This window comes from Lipotes vexillifer, unplaced genomic scaffold, assembly GCF_000442215.2.
Source record: "Lipotes vexillifer unplaced genomic scaffold, Lipotes_vexillifer_v1.1 scaffold919, whole genome shotgun sequence".
NCBI lineage: Eukaryota > Metazoa > Chordata > Mammalia > Artiodactyla > Lipotidae > Lipotes > Lipotes vexillifer.
The window spans coordinates 317447-338553 of record NW_006775731.1 but is presented as its reverse complement, the minus strand read 5'-3'; the positions used below and the strand labels follow the sequence as shown (position 1 = coordinate 338553).

General features: G+C 36.2%; 1 protein-coding gene across 2 annotated transcripts in view; it reads right to left on the bottom strand.

Moving 5' to 3' along the window:
* ARHGAP5 (Rho GTPase activating protein 5) overlaps nt 1-21107 on the bottom strand; it is a 59481-nt gene that overhangs the window by 8509 nt on the left and 29865 nt on the right. For both annotated transcript variants that reach the window (XM_007450165.1, XM_007450166.1), the window contains exon 3: nt 2018-2095. In XM_007450165.1, coding sequence (XP_007450227.1) covers nt 2018-2095 — 78 coding nt within the window. The remainder of the gene's footprint in view (nt 1-2017; nt 2096-21107) is intronic.

Here is a 21107-nt window from a genome sequence, read left to right as displayed (position 1 = left end):
TTATCAGTGAAGTTATGACTTAAAAAATAAGAATGTAACATATTAAAGGTATATCATAAGGTTAATTTGCTATTTAAAAAGTAACATTTTCCTTATTATAAATACAATGAATATTTATAATAAAAAAATTACTCCCATAACCAAGAGACAATCACTGTTTATACTTCAGCATGTTTCCTTTCAGCCCTTTTCTGCTCATTAAAAAAAAAAAAATATATATATATAGAGAGATAGATAGATGGATTTTATATTGGATTTAATTTTTAAGGCATTATCCAAGGTTAATAAAATTTCACAAGCAACTTTTAAAAACTTTTTGAGGAGGCAGGTAACATTTCATTATAATTTCAAACTTGCAGAAAATTTGCAAGAATAATAAAAATACAAAGAACTCGCATATATCCTTAACCAAGAATCACCAATCCTTACATTTTGCCCTACATAAACAATTCTAATGGCTACAAAACATTCTCCCAGATATAAAAATTTACATAATATTCTATTACTGAACATTTAGATTTATTTCATTTAAAAACATTATAAAGATGTTATGATAACAACTTTCATGTACTAAAGCTCAGGTCCTTAGGCAGGCTATATTCCTTGTAATAACAGCTACCCAGTGAACATTTAACATGGTGCCTGGCACAGAAAAATCGTCATATGCATTATCTCACTATTCCTCAGTTACTCTTATCACTCCCATTCTAGATATGAAAAAGCTGAGATTTAGAAAGGTTAACCTCCCTAGGCCACAAAGACAGTAAGTGGCAAAACCAGAAAACAAAACCAGAAACTAATTCAAGAGGCCCTGGTACTGACGACTACTCTTCCTTCATTACCTGAAGTGAAATTGTACCAATTTGCTAAAGTCTAAACAGTTCTTCTAACAATTTGTTTTTTAATGAAATACCATGCAATAATGAAATACCAGTCTTTCAAAGCAAGGCACACACACAAACACCCCACCCACCACTCAACTTTACCATTTACCACTCAACATTTTACCATTTCAACACATATAATCTTCATTATTTTATATGGCTACCTAGTATTCTACTTGTAAACAGGATTGGTCCCCCTACCTTTAAAACAAAATACAAACAATGCTGCAATAAATATCTTGCTATGCTTACACAGAGACTTTTGTAACATAAGTATTTACAAATGGAATTTCTCCAGCAAAGCTACCTGAAGCACCCATAACGAACAGCATACAACATACCTGCTTGCCTACACCCTACCAACAATCTTTTCCACTCACATAATAAAATAAATACAACCTTTTTGTTTTAATTTTTATTTCTTTATAACTGACAGAGGCTGAGCATATTTTCATATATTTGTTGGTTGCTTTCTTCTGATATGAATTGCTTAATCTAGCAAAGAAATTCCACAGCCACACCAAGTTTACAGTTTGTCTCCTGATTCTGTTTGCTTTATACACTATTTCATACAGAAGTTTTACATTTTTAGGCAGTCTAGTTTATCATCTTGTTCATGCTTTCTAGGTTTCATGTCAAGTTTAGGCCTCTCCCTACTCCAAGATTATAAATATATTCACTCATTTTTCTCCCTAGAACTTAGTTTTCATTTTTTGCACTTAAACCTTCGATCTCATACAGATTTCCTTTAAAATGAGTAGAAAATTCAGCTTTTTAAAAATTCCTAATGGCTAGTTGGCCCAGTATCATGAAGGAAAAAAAAACCTTTTAAATCACAACTTTAAATAGGTGCAATCTGTGATATACAAAGATGATGATGCATCATAACTCAATTTATTGCTTCTCTAATTCTGGTAATCGATTTATAGCTCTCCCATTTGTTGACTGTGGTACCTGTCCCATTAAATACTTCCAATACTACTTCAAAACTTTCTCCCCTAAACACCCATATTCTTAGGAGGTTTTCATATGAAATTTCAATGAGGGAAATAATAAAACAATGATTTTATCTTCTATAATTATCTTATCTTGATCAAATATATATAAAAATATATCTATAATTATCTTCTTACCTTGATCAAACTGCTTTTGAATATTGTCTTGATCAGTTTTGTTCCCACTAACACGGTACAGTCCTTCAGTACATAATCCTAAAAGAATAAAGAAATAAATAGACTTTTACACATGAATATATAGCTACAACAAAGAATATACTTAACCTTATATACATCTTAGTGACTTAGAAAATATGGTGGTAAAATATTTTTAAGAATAAAATATTCCTGAGCATTTCATTTAAAGTAAGTTCTTAATGGACTACCTTAATTTTAAACCATTTAGGCTACCCAGTTCCATGTAAAATAAGATACATTTCTTCCTAGTCCACTAAACACAGCTAAAATTCCTGAGTGCAATATATTAAAAACGTCAAAAGACTCTGAAAGGTGGAGAGAAAGTGAATTTGAATAGCAACCACAGAATTTGAAGAACAACAAGACAGTGAGTTCCCTGGGTTTTCCTTTTGCTTCTTACATATCTTAGACCAGGCAACAGAGAAGCCTGCAACCCAGAAATACCAATGAGCACAGGAAAAAAATAAAAATAAAAACAAAACACCACTCAGAAAACCAACAAGAAAAGCCAGTTCTCTCTAGTGAAAGGATTGGGAAAGGTGCAGACTAGGAAGCAAAAACATTTTTTACTGTTACTGCCCTACTCCAGCCAAACACCATGGAATCCACTCCTCCTCATCCACATCAGTGGAACCAAGTAGGGAGACTAGAATTCTACCTCTGCCAGCAGTAACAAAGGTGCCCCTTCCCCTCTCTAGAGTGTCAGCAAGGATTGAATGGCAAGTCTGAAATTCTACTACCACCTTGAGGTAAGAGGTACCCTCCCCTCTTCACCATGGTAGTCAACAGAGGCTGGTAGAGATCAAGTGGGGAGGGGAGTCCAATCTTCCAGCCCCACTTTGTAGTAATGAGGCAGCTGCACCTCCCCTGCTGGTGCAGTGTCAGAGGAGGCCTGCTAAAATAGATTTAAATAAGATCCAAAGTTTCACAGCATACTATCCAAAATGTCTAGAATACAATAATAATAAAACTAAAATAATTCATCATTCCAAGAATCAAGAAAGTCTCAACCTGAATGAGAAAAAACAATTAACAGACACCAATACAAAGATATCAGCTGTGGAATTATCTGACAAGGATTTTACAGCATCATAAAACACTTCAGTGAACAATTATAAACACACTTGCAACAAACTTCCCAATAGAAAGTTTCAGCAAAGAAACAGAAATATAAGGAGGAACTAACTGGAAATTTTAGAACTAGAAATACAGTAACAGAAACAACAAATTCACTGAATGGGATCAATAACAGAAAAGTGATGACAGAGTAATGATAATGAATAAGTGAACTTGAAGACAAATCAGTAGAAATTACCCAATCTAAAGAACATAAAGAAATTAGACTAAGAAAAAAATGATGAGCCTCAGGGATTTGTGGGACAATAACAAAAGATCTAATATTTGTGTCATCAGCCGAAAACCTATCTCTATGTTCAATGGGAAGTTTCTGAAAGAGACTCAATTTGATAAGGCATTGTATTGTTCTGATCCCAAGGAGAAAAAAAGAATCAACAGAAATGTAGAATTTGTCAAATTTATTCCTGGACAAATGTCAAGGCGCTTGTATGAGACAATATGTTAATTCTAATTTTTTATATTCAGAAATTCATGGTCATAAAGGTAGCAAAAATCCACTGATAAAAGTGTCAAAGTTATTAAATCCAAAGTTTTAACTTCAGTGAAGCATGGCAGACACCACCAAATAACCAAAATTATTATCATCTACAGTGGGACAAAATAACATCCTATCCCAACAGATATGATGCACTTAGGATACAACATTACCTTGGTGGTATTTCTAACAAAAATGCATAATTTGAATCTAATAATGAGGAAACAGCAACCTCAAATTGAAGGAGAAAGAAAAAGTTCATTTGTACAGTAAAATGCCAACCAATAAACATACAAAAAATGAGAGACTAAAATAAAATCATCAACGGAAGCTAAAACTAGTGGCTGAAAGTCTGAGAGTCTCAAAATCAAGAAAAATAAAAGAAGCTGAGCAACTCTCCCAAACTAAAGGTGTTAAAAAAGACATGATTACTAAAAGCAGTGCACCTAGATTAGATACTGAAGTGTCTGCCTAATAAAGAATTAAAAATGCCCCAAATGTCAATAATGCTGACGTTGAGAAACCCTGACATAGTGATAAGCATTTATTTGCTAAATGAAAATTATTAGGTGCTTAATCATCCATGATAAAAATCTTGCCTTCCATTCACTAATAAATGAGTGACTTTAAAAAAAAAAAAGAAGAAGCCAACTCAATTATCTAGATGTGAATTATCCAAATTTAACTTTGACTTAAATCACCCAAAGTATCTATCCTGGGCCTCCAAGTAATATAGGTATTAAAAATCTATCCCAATATTCCAAAACTAAATTTAAAATATGTTTGAACCAAGTATCATCACCCCTTTTTCTTTCATTAGAAAGGTAACTAATCCTTACACTACACAGAACTCTTGATATCTGAAGTTCTAAAATGGTCTAAGTTCTCTTTGAGTTGCTAACAGATACAAAACAAGAGTTTCACTAAAGTCATAAAACAGATTACAAATGGTAAAGGAGAAATCAGGTGTGTAGATAATCCACAAATTAGATTAATATGTCCATGGGAAGTGACATCAGCAAAAGAGATAGAGAAAGGAATTTTGGGGCTTGGTTCCCCCATAAAAGCAACTAATGAGCAGCCAGAAAGTATCAGAATCAACTTCTGTAGAACCTCTGGAATCTAGTAAAAAAATTACAACTACCATTAGAAGGCTTGCTGAAGAAAGAAGCTTTAAGCTGCCCACCTACCATTCCCGTTGCCACTCTAGACTGGCAACGACCATAAGGAAGGCAGCCTGCACTCTGGGTTTAGGTTTCAATGCCAGAGGGAGCAACACAGATCTTATTCTCAAAGAACTGTAGTTGCATATTTTGACCTGTCTGGTGGCTCCCAGAAGAAAGAGCACAAGGGCTTGCCTATGTTTCACTATGTTAAAATATTCAAAACCTCTTATTTTCAACAAAAAAATTAAGAGGCATGGAAAGAAGCCAGTATGGCCCATTGTAGAAAAAAAAGAAATTAATAGAAACTGTCCATGAGGAAACCCAGTCACTGCACTTACTAGACAAAGACTTTAAATCAATCTTTAAAGGTGCACAAAGAGCTACAGGAAACCATGAACAAAGAACTAAAGAAAACCAAGAGAATGATGACTTAACAAATGAAGAATATCAATAAATACAGAGAAATTATTAAAAGAACTAAAGAGAAAATCTGGAGCTGAAAAGTGTAATAACTAAAATGAAAAATAAACTATAGAGGTTTAACAGCAGATTTTAGCAGGCAGAAGAAACAATGAACTTAAAGACTGGTTAATTGAGATCAACCAGTCTAGAGAGCAGAAAGAGGAAAGAATGAAGAAAAATGAACAGAGCCAAAGAGACTTCTGGGACTCCATCAAGCATACCAACACTAGCATAAAAACTTTCCCAGAGGGGAAAAGGAGAAAGAAGAATACTGAAAAAATAATGGCTGAAAACTTCCAAATATGAAAAAGAAACCTACAAATCTATACATGAAGTTCAATGAACTGAAAACAGGATAAACTCAAAGAGAGCTACATAGGACAAAGTAAATAATAAAAAGTAAAATGGATATAAACAAAATAAAAAGTAGAACACAAAAATAAAAAGGTAGAAAAACAGAGAGAATCAACAAGGATGTTTGCTTTCATTACTTCTAATAAACACTGTACTGGAATTCTAGCTAGATTAGGCAAGAAAAAGAAATAAAAGGAATCCAAAGCATAAAAAAATTAAGTAAAATTAGTCCTAATTGCTGATGACAATACTTACTAAATATAAGAATTGACACCATAAAACTCTTAGAAAAAAAAACAGGAGTACATTTTCATGTCAACAGGTTTGGCAATGGATTCTTAGATATAGCACCAACATATGAGAAACAAAATAAAGATAAATTGGATTTCAACAATATTGAGAACTTTTGTGCATCAAAGGACATTATCAAGAAAGACAACCTATAAGATGGGAGAAAATATTTGCAAATCATTTATCTGATAAGGGTCTAGTACCCAAAGAAACTCAAAGCTTTCCCACTACGATCAGGTACAAGGCTAGGATGTCCACTCTCACCATACCTTTCAACATCTGGTTGAAAGTACTGGAAGTCCTTGTACTTGCTAAAGCAATAAAAGGAAATCAAAGGTATACAAATTGGGAAAGAAGACATAAAACTATCATTTTTCACAGATGACATGATTGTCTATGTAGAAAATCTATCTGCCAAAAAAATCCTTGAACTAGTAAGTGATTATAGAAAGGTTGCAGGATACAAAAATCAACTTCTTCCCTTATATACCAAGGAATAAATGGACCTTGAAATTAAAAACACAATACCACTTACATTAGCATGTCCCAAAATGAAAATTTTCTAACAAATATGTACAAGATCTATATAAGAAAAACTACAAAGCTGATGAATGAAATCAAAGAACTAAATGCAACTGACCCTTGAACAATGCAGTAGTTCATCCATGTATAACTTATAGTTGGCCCTGTGTATCCGCTGTTGCTCCACATCCACGGATTCAACCAACCATGGATTGTGTAGTACTATAGATTTTACTATTGAAAAATATCCAGGTATAAGTGGACCCACGCAGTTCAAACCCACGTTGTTCAAGGGTCAACTAACTGTAAATAGAGATATAACATGTTCATGGATAGGAAGACAAAATAGGTTGTCAGTTCTTCCCAACCTGATCTACAGATTCAATGCAACCCCAATCAAATTCCCAGAAAATTATTCTATGGTTATTAACAAACTGATTCTAGAGTTTATATAGAGAGGATAAGACTTAAAGCCAAGACAATATTTAAAGAGAACAAAGTTGGAGGATTGACGTTACATGACTTTAAGATTTACTATAAAGCTACAGTAATCAAGACAATATGGTATTGAGGAAAAAAGAGGCAAATATTCAATAGATCAATGGAACAGAGTAGAGAGCCCAGAAATAAACACCCATTAACAGTCAACTAATCTTTGACACAGGAGCAAAGGCAATAAGAACAGAGCAAAAACAGTCTTTTCAACAAATGGTGCTAGAAAAATAGGACATTCATATGCAAAAGAATGAATCTAGACACAGACATTCACCCTTGACAAAATGAACTCAAACTGGGGACTTCCTTGGTGGTCTAGTGGTTAAGAATCTGCCTTCCAATGCAGAGGATGTGGGTTTGATCCCTGGTTGGGGAACTAAGATCCCACACGCCATGGGGTAACTAAGCCCACACACCGCAACTACTGAGCCCACGCACTCTGGAGCCTGCATGCCGCAACTACTGAGCCTGTGTGCCACAACTAGAGAGGAGCCTGCACGCCGCAACGAAGAGCGAGCATGCGTGCCACAACGAAAAGATCCTGCGTGCTGCAACTAAGACCTGACACAGCCAAATAAATTATATATATATATATATATATATATATATATATATATTGCATTGAATTAAAAACAGTTAAATATATTCACCTATTTTCCAAATTCTACTCTTGTTTGAAAATAAGTATGATCGTTTTAGATATAAATGAATTTATATACATTAAACTAATGTTGTATAATATAGTATGGTGAGAGGCCTGCATACCGCAAAAAAAAAAAAAAAAAAAAAAGAAAACAACTCCATTGTAAAATGGGGCAAAGACCTTAACAGATACCTTATCAAAGAAGATCTACAGATGGCAAATAAACATATAAAAAGATGCTCCACATCACATGTTGACTAGGGAATTACAAGTTAAAACAACAATGAGATACCACTATTAGAATGTCCAAAACCCAGAACACTGACAACAACAATTGCTGGCAAGGATGTGGAGAACAGGAACTCTCATTCAATGCTGGTGGGAAAGCAAAATGGTACAGACACTTTGGAAGATGACTTGGTAGTTTCTTAACAAAACTAAATGTACTCTCCACACTTCTACTGCCAGGGGCCTGGGTTCGATCCCACAAGCTGTGCAGTGCGGACAAAAAAAAAAAAAACACCTCCCCCAAAAAACCCCAAAAAACAAAACTAAATGTACTCTTACCATACCATCCAGCAATCATCCTCTGTTATTTTACCCAAAGGAAGTGGAAACATATCTACACAAGAATCTGCACACAGATGTTTACAACATTTATTTTATAGCTATAGCTATGTTTACAGCATAACTGCCCAAACTTGGAAGCATACAAGCTGTTCTTCAGGAGGTGAATGGGTAACTAAACTGTGGTACATCCAGACAATGGAATATTACTCAATGCCAAAAGAGAAATGAGTTATTAAACCATGAAAAGACATGGAGGGGACTTAAATGCATATTACTAAATGAAAGAAGCCAATCGGAAAAGGGTATATACTGTATGATTATTACAACTATATGACATTGCAGAAAAGGTAAAACTATGAAAACAATAAAAAGATCAATGGTTGCCAGGGGTGAGGGAGGTGGGGAGAGATGAATAGGCAGAGCACAGAAGATTTTTAGGGCAGTGAAAATACTCTGTATGCTATTATAATGATGGATATGTCACTACTCATATGTCCAAACCAACAGAATGTACAACATCAAAAGTGAACACTAATGTACACTATGAACTTTGGGTGATTATCATGTGTCAATGCAGGTTCATCCTTGGCAAAAAAAGTACTATTCTGGTGAGTGATGTTGGTAATTGGGGGTGAGGAGGGTTTCATGTGTTGGGTGATAGGGGGTATATGGGAAATCTCTAAACCTCCCTCTTGATTTTGTTATAAACCTAAAACTTCTTTAAAAAAAAAAAGATATAGGGCTTCCCTGGTGGCACAGTGGTTGAGAGTCCGCCTGCCGATGCAGGGGACACAGGTTCGTGCCCCGGTCCGGGAAGATCCCACATGCCGCGGAGCAGCTGGGCCCGTGGGCCATGGCCGCTGAGCCTGTGCGTCCGGAGCCTGTGCTCCGCAACAGGAGAGGCCACAACAGTGAGGCCCGTGAACCGCAAAAAAACAAAAAAGAAAAAAGAAAAAAAAGATATAGACATATATAGATACATCAAAGCTTATAAGGATGAAGTAACATCAATGGAGTGAGAGTCTTTTAGCAATGATAAGTGACACTTCAGGGACAAGAATGTTACAGAAATAAGAAGGCTAAAGGCAGTATTTTTTTTTCCTTAATCAAAAACAGTATTTTTAAATATAGGGGGGAAGCTATATTAAAGATATATATATATCTTTAATATCCAAGAAAAAGCAACAACAGTGTTGCAATCTTTCATTTTGTTACTTTCTTTACATATAATGCTTAAAAATACATAAAGTAAACATGGCATACATTGTTTTCATTCCATTTTCAAAATAACGGACAAGAGGCCTTATGTTAATGATAAGGAAACAAACTTAGAAAAGTGAAGTGACTTGCTAAAATCAGAAACTGGGCAAGCCAGGGTCATTAGTTTGTCTCATTCAATATATAAAAGGAAATATTTTTGATATGCTACCCCATTTGTTTTATGCTAGGTGATTTCCTCTTTCTGCATGATTTCTATCACTGGGGTTGGGCATAGCAATTTCATGTCTAGTCATGTTTCCTAGAAAATAAAAATGCGAGCATAGATGTAAACAAAAGGATAACTGCCATTATTGACTGTTTCAAGACATGTTCAGAAATACGGAATTACTGAATAAACCATAATTATCAAGATGTTAGATAGAAAATATACGTCATAAAAAATAATTCTAAAGTATCTTATCAAATGGAATGAAGTTTTGCTCATGTATTAAAAATATTACAAAACCATGTTGAATTTTCCCCTTTTGAAAAAGCTATATGTTTAAATGTGTAAACATTTAGAAGAAGAAAAACTTATCTCTTGCTCATGAAATCACAGGTGATTTTTTCAGTTCTATTCCTTATTCCTTATGGACTCATCTGTACTTTTTTTCCTGCTGTAATGAAATAGATAGTTCCTTTCCTTAAAACAAATCAAAACAAACAAACAAAAAAACCCCTGGCTATCAAATATCACCTGTAAGCGATAATCGTAGTGGAGCCTGGGCTAGAATCCAAATGTGTGACCTCAGACAAATTACTTAATTTCTCTGGGCCTCAGTTTCTTGCTCTGTAAAACAGAGATAGTAAATGCACACACACGCCATAGAGGTGTGAAAATTAAATGAATAAACTACAGGGAATTCCCTGGCATTCCAGGGGTTAGAGCTCCATGCTTCCACTGCAGGGGACAACGGTTCAATCCCTGGTCAGGGAACTAAGATCCCATAAGCCACACGGCACAGCTAAATAAATAATACTTTAAAAAAATTAAATGAATAAACAACACACTTATTTTATAGCATACCGAAAGTTTACTATACAAATAGCAAGCATTCAGTAAAAGCTGAATACATTACTAATTATTTCACCTTGGGGATAAAAAGAATAAGGGCTAGGGTATTTCTTCAGACTTGCACCACATTCATTTTCCTGCTGGAATTTCACCATTAAAAAAACAAAAGAGCTACAGGTATAATCACCTGGTTGTCAATAACAAAAAAAAAAATGACGATTCCATATGTTTCAATCTAACTTAAAAACAAAGTATTTGACATAGCTTTCTCCTGAGAATAGCCTTTCTTTCTCTGTCATAACCACAGAGCATTTTGCATATTGTGTATCACCTTCATCACCCACTGTTATTACAATGTAAAACCTGGGTTTTTAATGATATAACAGCTCAGCACAATACAAATTAGTCAATTGATATAAATGTAAATTATAAAAGTCACACTGTAGCACAAATGCCTCCATTCTCTCATCTTTTGCAAAGGTCATGCATTTTTGTAGGAAAAAATAATAAATGCTAATTCTAGTTTGTTAAATAAAGACTTAAAGAGATATTCATGTATAACTACTGGCACAAGGACACACACTTAGGATTATTAAAAAAAAGTAGGGTTCATTTTTTAAACATTTATTAAAAAAGGATTTATTCACATGTCCTCCTAGTTTTAGGAGCTGGGGGTCCCTCCTCTCTTAGATTATGGTCTAATGGCTGTGGTGTTTAAAAAACAAAACAAAGCATTGGCTGTAACCCAATCACCAACTACTTCAAAGAAGAAAATGTTCTTGCTAACAGATAAAAATTTATTTCAAAACTAGAAAACACAAAAGGTAACATATTAACATACTAAAAAACCTTAAGGAATTTCTGCTACATATAGGCATACTAAAATTATCTAAAGAAAGGCTTTAAGGTCTAATTTATAATTCCTCTTTGCTAGATCAAGAATAAACAAGTCACACTTGAATCATTAAATTCAGATGCCAATGATACCAACTTTTAGCATTATCTAACACGGATAAGGTTATTAAAAGCCTAGAATTTCAAAAGCAACATAAAAAGTCCTTTAGGAAATAATATGTCTCCTAGTGTGATGCATTAAGACAGACAAAACAGGGCTTCCCTGGTGGCGCAGTGGTTGAGAGTCCGCCTGCCGAAGCAGAGGACACGGGGTCATGCCTCGGTCCGGAAGGATCCCACGTGCCGTGGAGCGGCTGGGCCTGTGGGCCACGGCCGCTGAGCCTGCGCGTCCGGAGCCTGTGCTCCGCAGCGGGAGAGGCCGCAGCAGTGAGAGGCCCCGCGTAACGCAAAAAAAAAAAGAAAGACACAACAGCCCTGTGTAGAATTCCAGACAAAAATGTTTACCTTGAATCTGGCCAGGAATCAGACAAAATTCAGGAACATTCTGCAAAAAAGTGACTTAAAATTTTCAAAGAATGTGTCAGGAAAACACACGTAAGGCTAGGTAACTATTCTAGATTAAGGAAAACTAAAGAAACATAACAAGAAATGCAATGCACGATCCTTGACTGGATCCTAAAGTGAAAGAACAAAAAAGTTGTAAAAGGGCATTATTGGGACAATGAAGGAAATTTGATTATAAATAAAATATTAAATAACAGTATTTTATCAATGTTATATTTCCCGAAGGTGGTATTTACACTGTGGTTATGTGGAGGAAATGTCCTTGCTCTTAAGAGACACATGCCAAAAAGATTTAAGAGCAAAGTGCCATGATGTCTGTAACTTTCAAATGGTTTGGGGGAAAAAAAAAAAAGTTGGGGAGAAATGTGGCAACCCAGCTCCCCATCCAAACTGGTATATCTAGATGAAAGGTATATGGATGCTCAATCATACTATTCTTGCAACATTTCTGAAGGTTCAAAAGTTTTCAAAATGTGAAGAAATAAAGAAAATATGGGATGGTTACTTCAGATTTGTGGTCACATATTTAACACGAAATGCATGGTTTTTGTTTTTCTACAGCTATAATCTACTTTCTGGTCCAACCACAGAGTAGACAGGGAGTTAGTTTAACCAAAGTTGAGGTTTGCCAAAAGAATAACATGGTGAGGGTTGAGGAGGTATGCAAAGGAGTGAATATAAAAATGGACTGAGATATATATAGGTAGGACAAGGAAGTACAGAAGACATTAGGTAACGACATTTAGTGAAAAAGTGTCAGAATGATGAAAATTAGTAGGAGTTCTTCAAAAAAGCAAGTGGGAATGCTTTTAAATAAAATAAATAAATAAAATAAAAAGAAAGTTATATATTTAAATAAAAAGAAAGTTATACTGACCTTTATTTTAGCAATAGAACAAAGATTTGTTTTACCCATTTAACCTCATTTATTTCATCCATCATTGGTGTGTTGGAACAACATAATTTTTAGACCAATATTTAAAGAAACTTACTGAGACATTCATCCTTCTAACAGAGTCTTAGCAGAAAAATAACCTCTAAGCTACACAGATAGTTTATTTCTTTATAATTCATTTGTAACAGTGGGGGCATTCCAGATTAACTACATCTACATGCAAATATAAATTTTAGGATATATAGGTGAAGAAATTCTTCCCCTATCTGGAACTTGGTCATCTGATCACCTAACCTGTCATAATTGAAAAAATGGAAACAAAAAGGATTATAAATAGCCAAAAAGATGTACAAAGCCCTTGCACTAAAATATATTATTTCCTTTATAGGAGGAATACCTCCTGTTTTTCCACAGATTCTATTTAACCTAACCAAAAACACAACTTAAACTAACTCTGCCATATGTTTTCCTCACTCACAGCAGATTAGAAGTTGCAAACTGGAAAAGCAAAATAAGATTATAAGCAGCAGGAGGTACACGGACAACAAAGCAGGAAATTGAAAAACTCTAAAATCTAGAAAAAAATTTAGAAAGTCTCTAACATAGGAATGCTTCAAAAGATTCTGAAGAGAGCACGTTTTTAATACCAGAGAAAGCTTTCATTAAAATATCATTCTAAAGGATAAAAGGATAAAGGAAGAAACACTTCCTAGCTCATTGTATGATGTATTACCCCGATACTAAAGCCAGACAGACACCAAAAAAAAAGAAAACTATGGACCAATATCCTTTATGAATACAGATTCATAAAAAACTTTCATAATGAATACAGATTCATAAAAAACTTTAACAAAACACTAGTAAACTGAATGCAACAGCATTAAAAAGATTATATACCACGAGCAAGTGGGACTTATCACAGGAATGCAAAAGTGGTTCAACATAAGAAAAAAACAATCAATGCAACTCACCACATCAATAGAATGAAAGAAAAAACCCACATGATAACTCAATTGAGGAAGAAAAACCATTTCACAAAATCCAACACCCTTTTCATGATAAAAAATACTCAACTAGGAATAAAAGGTTTTACGGGTTGACTCTGTCTCCCCCAAAGATATGTTGATGTCACAATCCCCCAATACCTCAGAAGGGGAACTTATTTGGAAACGGTCATCACAGATGTAATTAGCTAAGATGACGTCATACTGGAGTAGGGTGAGTTCTTAATACAATGACTAGTGTCTTTCTTAGAAGACAAAGACACAGGGAGAATGGAGTTAACACTGCTGCAAGCCAAGGAACACCAAGTATTGACAGCCACCACCAGAAGCCAGAAAGAGGCAAGGAAAGATTCTACCCAGAGTCAGATGAAGTGTGACCCAGCTGACATCTTGATTTCAGATTTCCAGCCTTTAGACTGTTGGCAAATAAATTTCTGTTGTTTTAAACCAGTCTGTGGGACTTCATTATGGCAACTCCAGGAAACTAATACAGAAGGGAACTTCCGCGATGCGATAAAGAGCATTTATGAAAAACTCAGAGCTAACATAATGGTGAAAGAATGAAAGTTTTTCTCTGAAGTAAGGAATACCAGCAATGCCTGCTTTCACCACAGCTTTTCAACATTACACTGGAAGTTCAAGCCAGAGCAAGACAAAGAGATAAAATGCAACCAAATTTCAAAGGAAGAAGTAAAGCTATCCCTATTCACAAATGGATATGACCTTATATACAGACAAAATCCCAAATACACCCACACACCAAAAAACTAATAAGCTAATAAAAAAACTTCAGCAAAGTTGCAGGATAAAAGATAATCACACGAAAATCAGTTCTATATAGTAGAAACAAACATTCCGAACATGAAATTAAGAAAATAATTCCGTTTATAACAGCATCCAAAAGAATAAAATACCTAGGAATAAACTTAGCCAAGGAAATGCAAGACTTCTACAATGAAAACTATAAAACAGTGTTGAGAGAAATGAAAGAAGACCTAAATAAATGGAAAGCCATCTAGTGTTCATGGATTGGAAGACTTAACACTGTTAAGATGGAAATATTACCAAAGTCATTTACAGATCAAAATGCAATCCCTATCAAAAAGGAATAATAGGATGGCTAGAATTAAAACACACACACAGGACAGCTACATGTTAAGGAAAGAAATTAGAACATTCCCTAACACCATACACAAAAATAAGCTCAAAATGGATTAAAGACCTAAGTGTAAGACTGGACACTATAAAACTCTTAGAGCAAAACATAGGAAGAAAACTCTTTGACATAAATCACAGCAAGATCCTTTTTAACCCACCTCCTAGAGTAACGGAAATGAAAACAAAAATAAACGGGACCTATTGAAACTTAAAAAGTTTTTGTACACCAAAGGAAACTATAAACAAAACAAAAAGACAACCCTCAGAATGGGTGAGAGAAAATATTTGCAAATGAATCAATGGACAAAGGATTAATCTCCAAAATATATAAACAGCTCATGCAGCTCAATATTAAAAAAACAAACAACCCAATCCAAAAATGGGCAGAAGACCTAAATAGACATTTCTCCAAAGAAGACATGTAGATGGCCAACAGGCACATGAAAAGCTGCTGAACATCACTAATTATCAGAGAAATGCAAATCAAAACTACAATGAGGTATCACCTCATACCGGTCAGAATGGCCATCATCAAAAAATCTAGAAACAATAAATGCTGGAGAGGGTGTGGAGAAAAGGGAACCCTCTTGCACTGTTTGTGGGAATGTAAATTGATACAGACACTATGGAGAACAGTATGGAGGTTCCTTAAAAAATTAAAAATAGAATTACCATATGAGCCCAGCAATCCCACGACTGGGCATACACCCAGAGAAAACCATAATTCAAAAAGACACATGCACCCCAATGTTCACTGCAGCACTATTTACAATAGCCAGGTCATGGAAGCAACCTAAATGCCCATCGACAGATGAATGGATAAAGAAGATGTGGTACATATATACAATGGAATATTACTCAGCCATAAAAAGGAACAAAATTGGGTCATTTGTAGAGATGTGGATGGACCCAGAGACTGTCATACAGAGTGAAGTGAGTCAGAAACAGAAAAACAAATATCGTATATTAACACGTATATGTGGAATCTAGAAAAATGGTACAGATGAACAAGTTTGCAAGGCAGAAATAGAGACACAGATGTAGCGAACAAATGTATAGAAACCAAGGGGGGGAAAGTGGGGGAGTGGTGGTGGTGGGCTGAATTGGGAGATTGGGATTGACATATATACACTAATATGTATAAAACAGATAACTAATAAAAACCTGCTGTATAAAAAAATAAAAATAAATAAAACACACACACACACACACACACACACACAGAATATTAACGTGTTGAGGAGGATGTGGACAAATTTGAACCCTTATACATTACTGATGGAAATGTAAAATGCAGAAAACTGTTTGACATTTCCTCAAAAAGTTAAATATAGACTTACCATAGAACCCACCATTTCACTCCTATGTACCCAAAAGAAATGAAAACAGGTATTCAAACAAATATTCGTACATGGATGTTCACTGCTGCACTGTTCACAACAGCGAAAGGGTGGAAACAAACCAAATGCCCACCAAGTGAACAAATAAACAAAATGCGGTATATATCCATACAATGACACATGCTACAACAGACGAATCTCAAAAACATTATGCGAAATGACAGAAGCCAGACAAAAGTTCACACATTGTGTGATTCCATTTATATGAACTATCCAGAATAAGTAAATCCATAAAGACAGAAAGTAGGTTTATGGTGGCAGAGGATGGAGCAAGGGGGGAAAAGGGAAGGGAATAACCACTTAATTGGTATAGTTTTCTTTGGGGTGATGAAAATCGTTGGAACTAGATGAAGCGGTGGTTGTACAACATGGTAAATGGACTACATATCACTGAACTGTACACCTTAAAATGGTTAATTTTAGGGCTTCCCTGGTGGCGCAGTGGTTGAGAGTCCACCTGCTGATGCGGGGGATGCGGGTTCGTGCCCCGGTCCGGGAGGATCCCGCGTGCCACGGAGTGGCTGGGCCTGCGGGCCATGGCTGCTGGGCCTGCGCATCCGGAGCCTGTGCTCCGCAGCTGGAGAGGCCGCAGCCGTGAGAGGCCCGCGTACCAAAAAAAAAAAAAAAAAAAGGTTAATTTTATAATATATGAATTTCACCTGAATAAAAATGTAAAAAAAAAAAAGTACTCTAAGTCATCTAACCCCTGTAACTTCAAAGCTGATAACCATGCTTCCTTCTTATTAAAAATTTTCTTCTGAAGTGTTTTAGGGCTCCATTTTTTTGTACAGCCTATTTGCAATGTGATCTTTTCTTCTCACTCTCTATGCTCACCCTGAATTTCATCAGCACATAGTTTACATTAATATCTATACAATGACAATTATCAAAATCTCATCTTAAGACCAAATAACTGGGCTTCCCTGATGGCGCAGTGGTTGAGAGTCCACCTGCCGATGCAGGGGACACGGGTTCATGCCCCGGTCCGGGAAGATCCCACATGCCGCGGAGCGGCTAGGCCGGTGACCCATGGCCGCTGAGCCTGCGCGACCGGAGCCTGTGCTCTGCAATGGGAGAGGCCACAACAGTGAGAGGCCCGCGTACCGCAAAAAAAAAAAAAAAAGAAAAAGAAAAAAAGACCAAATAACTTTGCAAAGATCCACAGCCATACATTCAATTGAATCTTGAACTTTTAAGGAACCAGGCCACACAGCAGGAGGTGAGCAGTGGGCCAGTGAGGGAAGCTTCATCTGTATTTACAGCTGTTCCCCACTGCAGTGCTGGAGAGCGGCTGCAAATACAGATTTTCACTGGCAGAGAGGTTTGACTGCACAGAGACCATAATAAATCAACTGCTTGCAGAAACATATCAAAACCCTATCAGTGAGTGGCAAGTGACCATTAAGCTGCATCTTACATAGTAGACTGGACCATAAGCAACACACTTCGGCTGTCTCCCAATACCCCCAGGTGGGACCATCTAGTTACAGGAAAACAAGCTCAGGGCTCCCACTGATTCTGCATTATGGTGAGTTGTATGATTATTTCATTATATATTACAATGTAATATTAACAGAAATAAAGTGCACAATAAATGTAATGTGCTTGAATCATTCTGAAACCACCACCCCCCCCCACCCCATGCCCCTGCCAGTCTGTGGAAAAATTGTCTTCTACAAAACTGATCCCTGGGGCCAAAAAAGTTGGGGACCACTGCCCTACAGGCACCTTAAGATTTAAGATGTACATAATATGAATCTATTATCAAACTGTTAAAGCTGCTTTTCATACCATAATTCCTGTTTTCATTAATGGTGTACCACCTATAGTCACCCTAATATAGAATCTGAGAGGCATTTTTGAGACCTCTTTCAACTCCTTATCTATCCTAAATAGTTTCTAAGAGAGGACTATTACTCTTTCTTTTCAATCTCTCTCCACCACACTTTCTGTCTACTTAAAACTTATACTAATATTTCAAGGGTCATTTCCTAACTGGAACTTATCACAACTTCAACTAAAAACTGTAAAATTTATATGAAACAACAGTTTTCAGACACTAAACTATAGGCAGCTCAAAACTGATCTGTAAGGAAAAAGAAGCAAATAAATTAAAATGTCTGAATGCCCCGATTTAGTGCCTGGAAACAGATTTTAGATAGCAGTGCAGAGAGGTGGAATCATATTGGTCTACCAGAGTTGAGAATATGGAGACAGGAGTTCAGAAAGGATGAGATGTCTAGAATTTGTGAGGTAGAGTACCAAAAAAAGAGGGAGAGATATATAGAGAAAGAGCCTCAGAGATATGCAGAAAAGACACTGGAGTCTTTGGTTGAATACTGCAAGTATGTGAGAGGAAACTTTCTGAGGACAGGGGCTGAGACTAGTCCAACTTCTATTCTCAAAAGACTTTTTTTTTTTTAAGTACAGTTTTCTTTTTTTAATTGAAGTATAGCTGATTTTAAGACCTTCTAATATGCAAGGCAGTAAGTGAAGTCTTCATACCTTAAAGTAGGTCTAAATAAATACTAGAATAAAAGTTGCCATGGATCTGCCAAAATAAACTTACAAGCAAGCCTAGAAAGGACCAGACTGATACACAAAAGGCTTAACACATGACAAAACAAATCCAACACTCTTTAAAGGAACACTAGAAAATCCACCACGCAAAATGAAAAATTCAAAGTGTCTGATGTCAAATCAAAACCGCCAAAGAAGCAGAAAAACACAACCCATAATCAGGAGAAAAGCCAACAGAAACATAAACAGACCGAGAAATAAAATATGACAGAATCCATAAAACAAGGGCCTTAAAACAGTTATTATAAATTTTATAAGTATATTTAAAGATGTAAACGAAAATATCAACATGATATTGATAAATGATAAAAAAAGAGACTTAAAATGGAACTTCTAGATTTGACCATACAGGGAAAAAAAAAAAATCAGTGAAGATATAGCAATAGATACAGTCTAGGTGAAATGAAACACAGAAAGAAAAAAAGGTTTAAAAAAATGAACAGTCTCAGTAAGCTGTGGGACAGTTTTAAGATGTCTAACACCATGTAACTGGAGTCCATAACTGGGAAATAGAACAGGAAAAAATATTTCAATAATGGCTGAAAATTTGAAAATTATAAACCATGACATCTAAGAAGCTCCAGAAACCTCAAGCAGAAGTGTTCTTTTTTTTAAAGCACACACTAAAATACATTTTTAATAAAATTGCTAAAAACTAGAGAGAATAATGTTAAAAGCAGCTGGGAATCGAGGGAGAAAGGGGGACACATCATATACAGAGGAATACTGCTAAGAACAGCAGCAGATTTCCTTTTAAATATCATGCAGAAGACAAGAAGCAGTCTTTAAAAAGCTGAAAAGAAGAGCTTCCCTGGTGGCGCAGTCGTTACCTGCCTGCCAATGCAGGGGATACGGGTTCGCACCCTGGTCCAGGAAGATCCCACATGCCGCAGAGCAATTAAGCCCGTGTGCCACAACTACTAAGCCTGCACTCTAGAGCCCGCAAGCCACAACTACTGAGCCCATGTGCCACAATTACTGAAGCCCACGCGTCTAGAGCCCGTGATCTGCAATGAGAAACCATTGCAATGAGAAGCTCGCACACTGCAATGAAGAGTAGCCCCCGCGTACCACAACTAGAGAAAGCCCGCGCATAGCAACTTAGACCTAACGCAGCCAAAAATAAATAAAATAAATAAATTTTTAAAAAAAGCTGAAAAGAAAAAAGAAATCCATCAACAGCCTAGAACTATCAGAAGAACAAAGTTGAAAGACTACACTTCTCGATTTCAAAACTTACTAGAAAGCTAAAATAATGAAAACAAAGTGGTACTGGCAAAAAAGGACAGGCATAGGGACTTCCCTGGTGGTGCAGTGGTTAAGACTCCATGCTCCTAATGCAGGGGGCCCAGGTTCAATTCTTGGCCAGGGAACTAGATCCCACATGCATGCTGCAACTAAGAGTTCACATGCCGCAACTGAGGAGCCAATGAGCCACAACTAAGGAGGCCACCTGCCACAACTAAGACCCAGTGCAACCAAATAAATATATTTTTAAAAAAATGGATAGGCATATAGATAAATGGAATATACGTGGAAGTGCAGAAGTACTCATATTTACAGTCAATTGATTTTCAAAAAGAATGCCAAGGCAATTCAATAAATGGTGCTTGGACAATGGATACGTAGAAGTAAACGAATCAAGCTGGAATCCTTCCTTGTGCCATACACAAAAATTAACTCAAAATGGATCATAGACCTCAATGAAAGAGCTAAAACCAAAAAACTCTTAGAAGAATATATAGGAATAAATCTTTGTGATCTTGGGTTTGGTAAAACCCTCTTAGATATGATACCATGTGCACAGTAACAAAATTTTTTAAAAAACTGGATTTCATCAAAATTTTCAACTTTTGTGCTTCAAACGACACCAATAGGAATCTGGGGAAAAAATTTTTGCAAGTCATATTGAAAGCAACTTGTATCCAGGATATATAAAGAGCTCTTAAACTCAACAGTAAGACAAACAACTCAATTTAAAAATGGTAAAGTATCCAGGGGCTTCCCTGGTGGCCAGTGGTTGAGAGTCTGCCTGCCGATGCAGGGGACACAAGTTTGTGCCCCGATCTGGGAAGATCCCACATGCCGCGGAGCGGCTAGGCCCGTGAGCCATGGCCGCTGAGCCTGCGCGTCTGGAGCCTGTGCTCCACAACGGGAGAGGCCACAACAGTGAGAGGCCCGCGT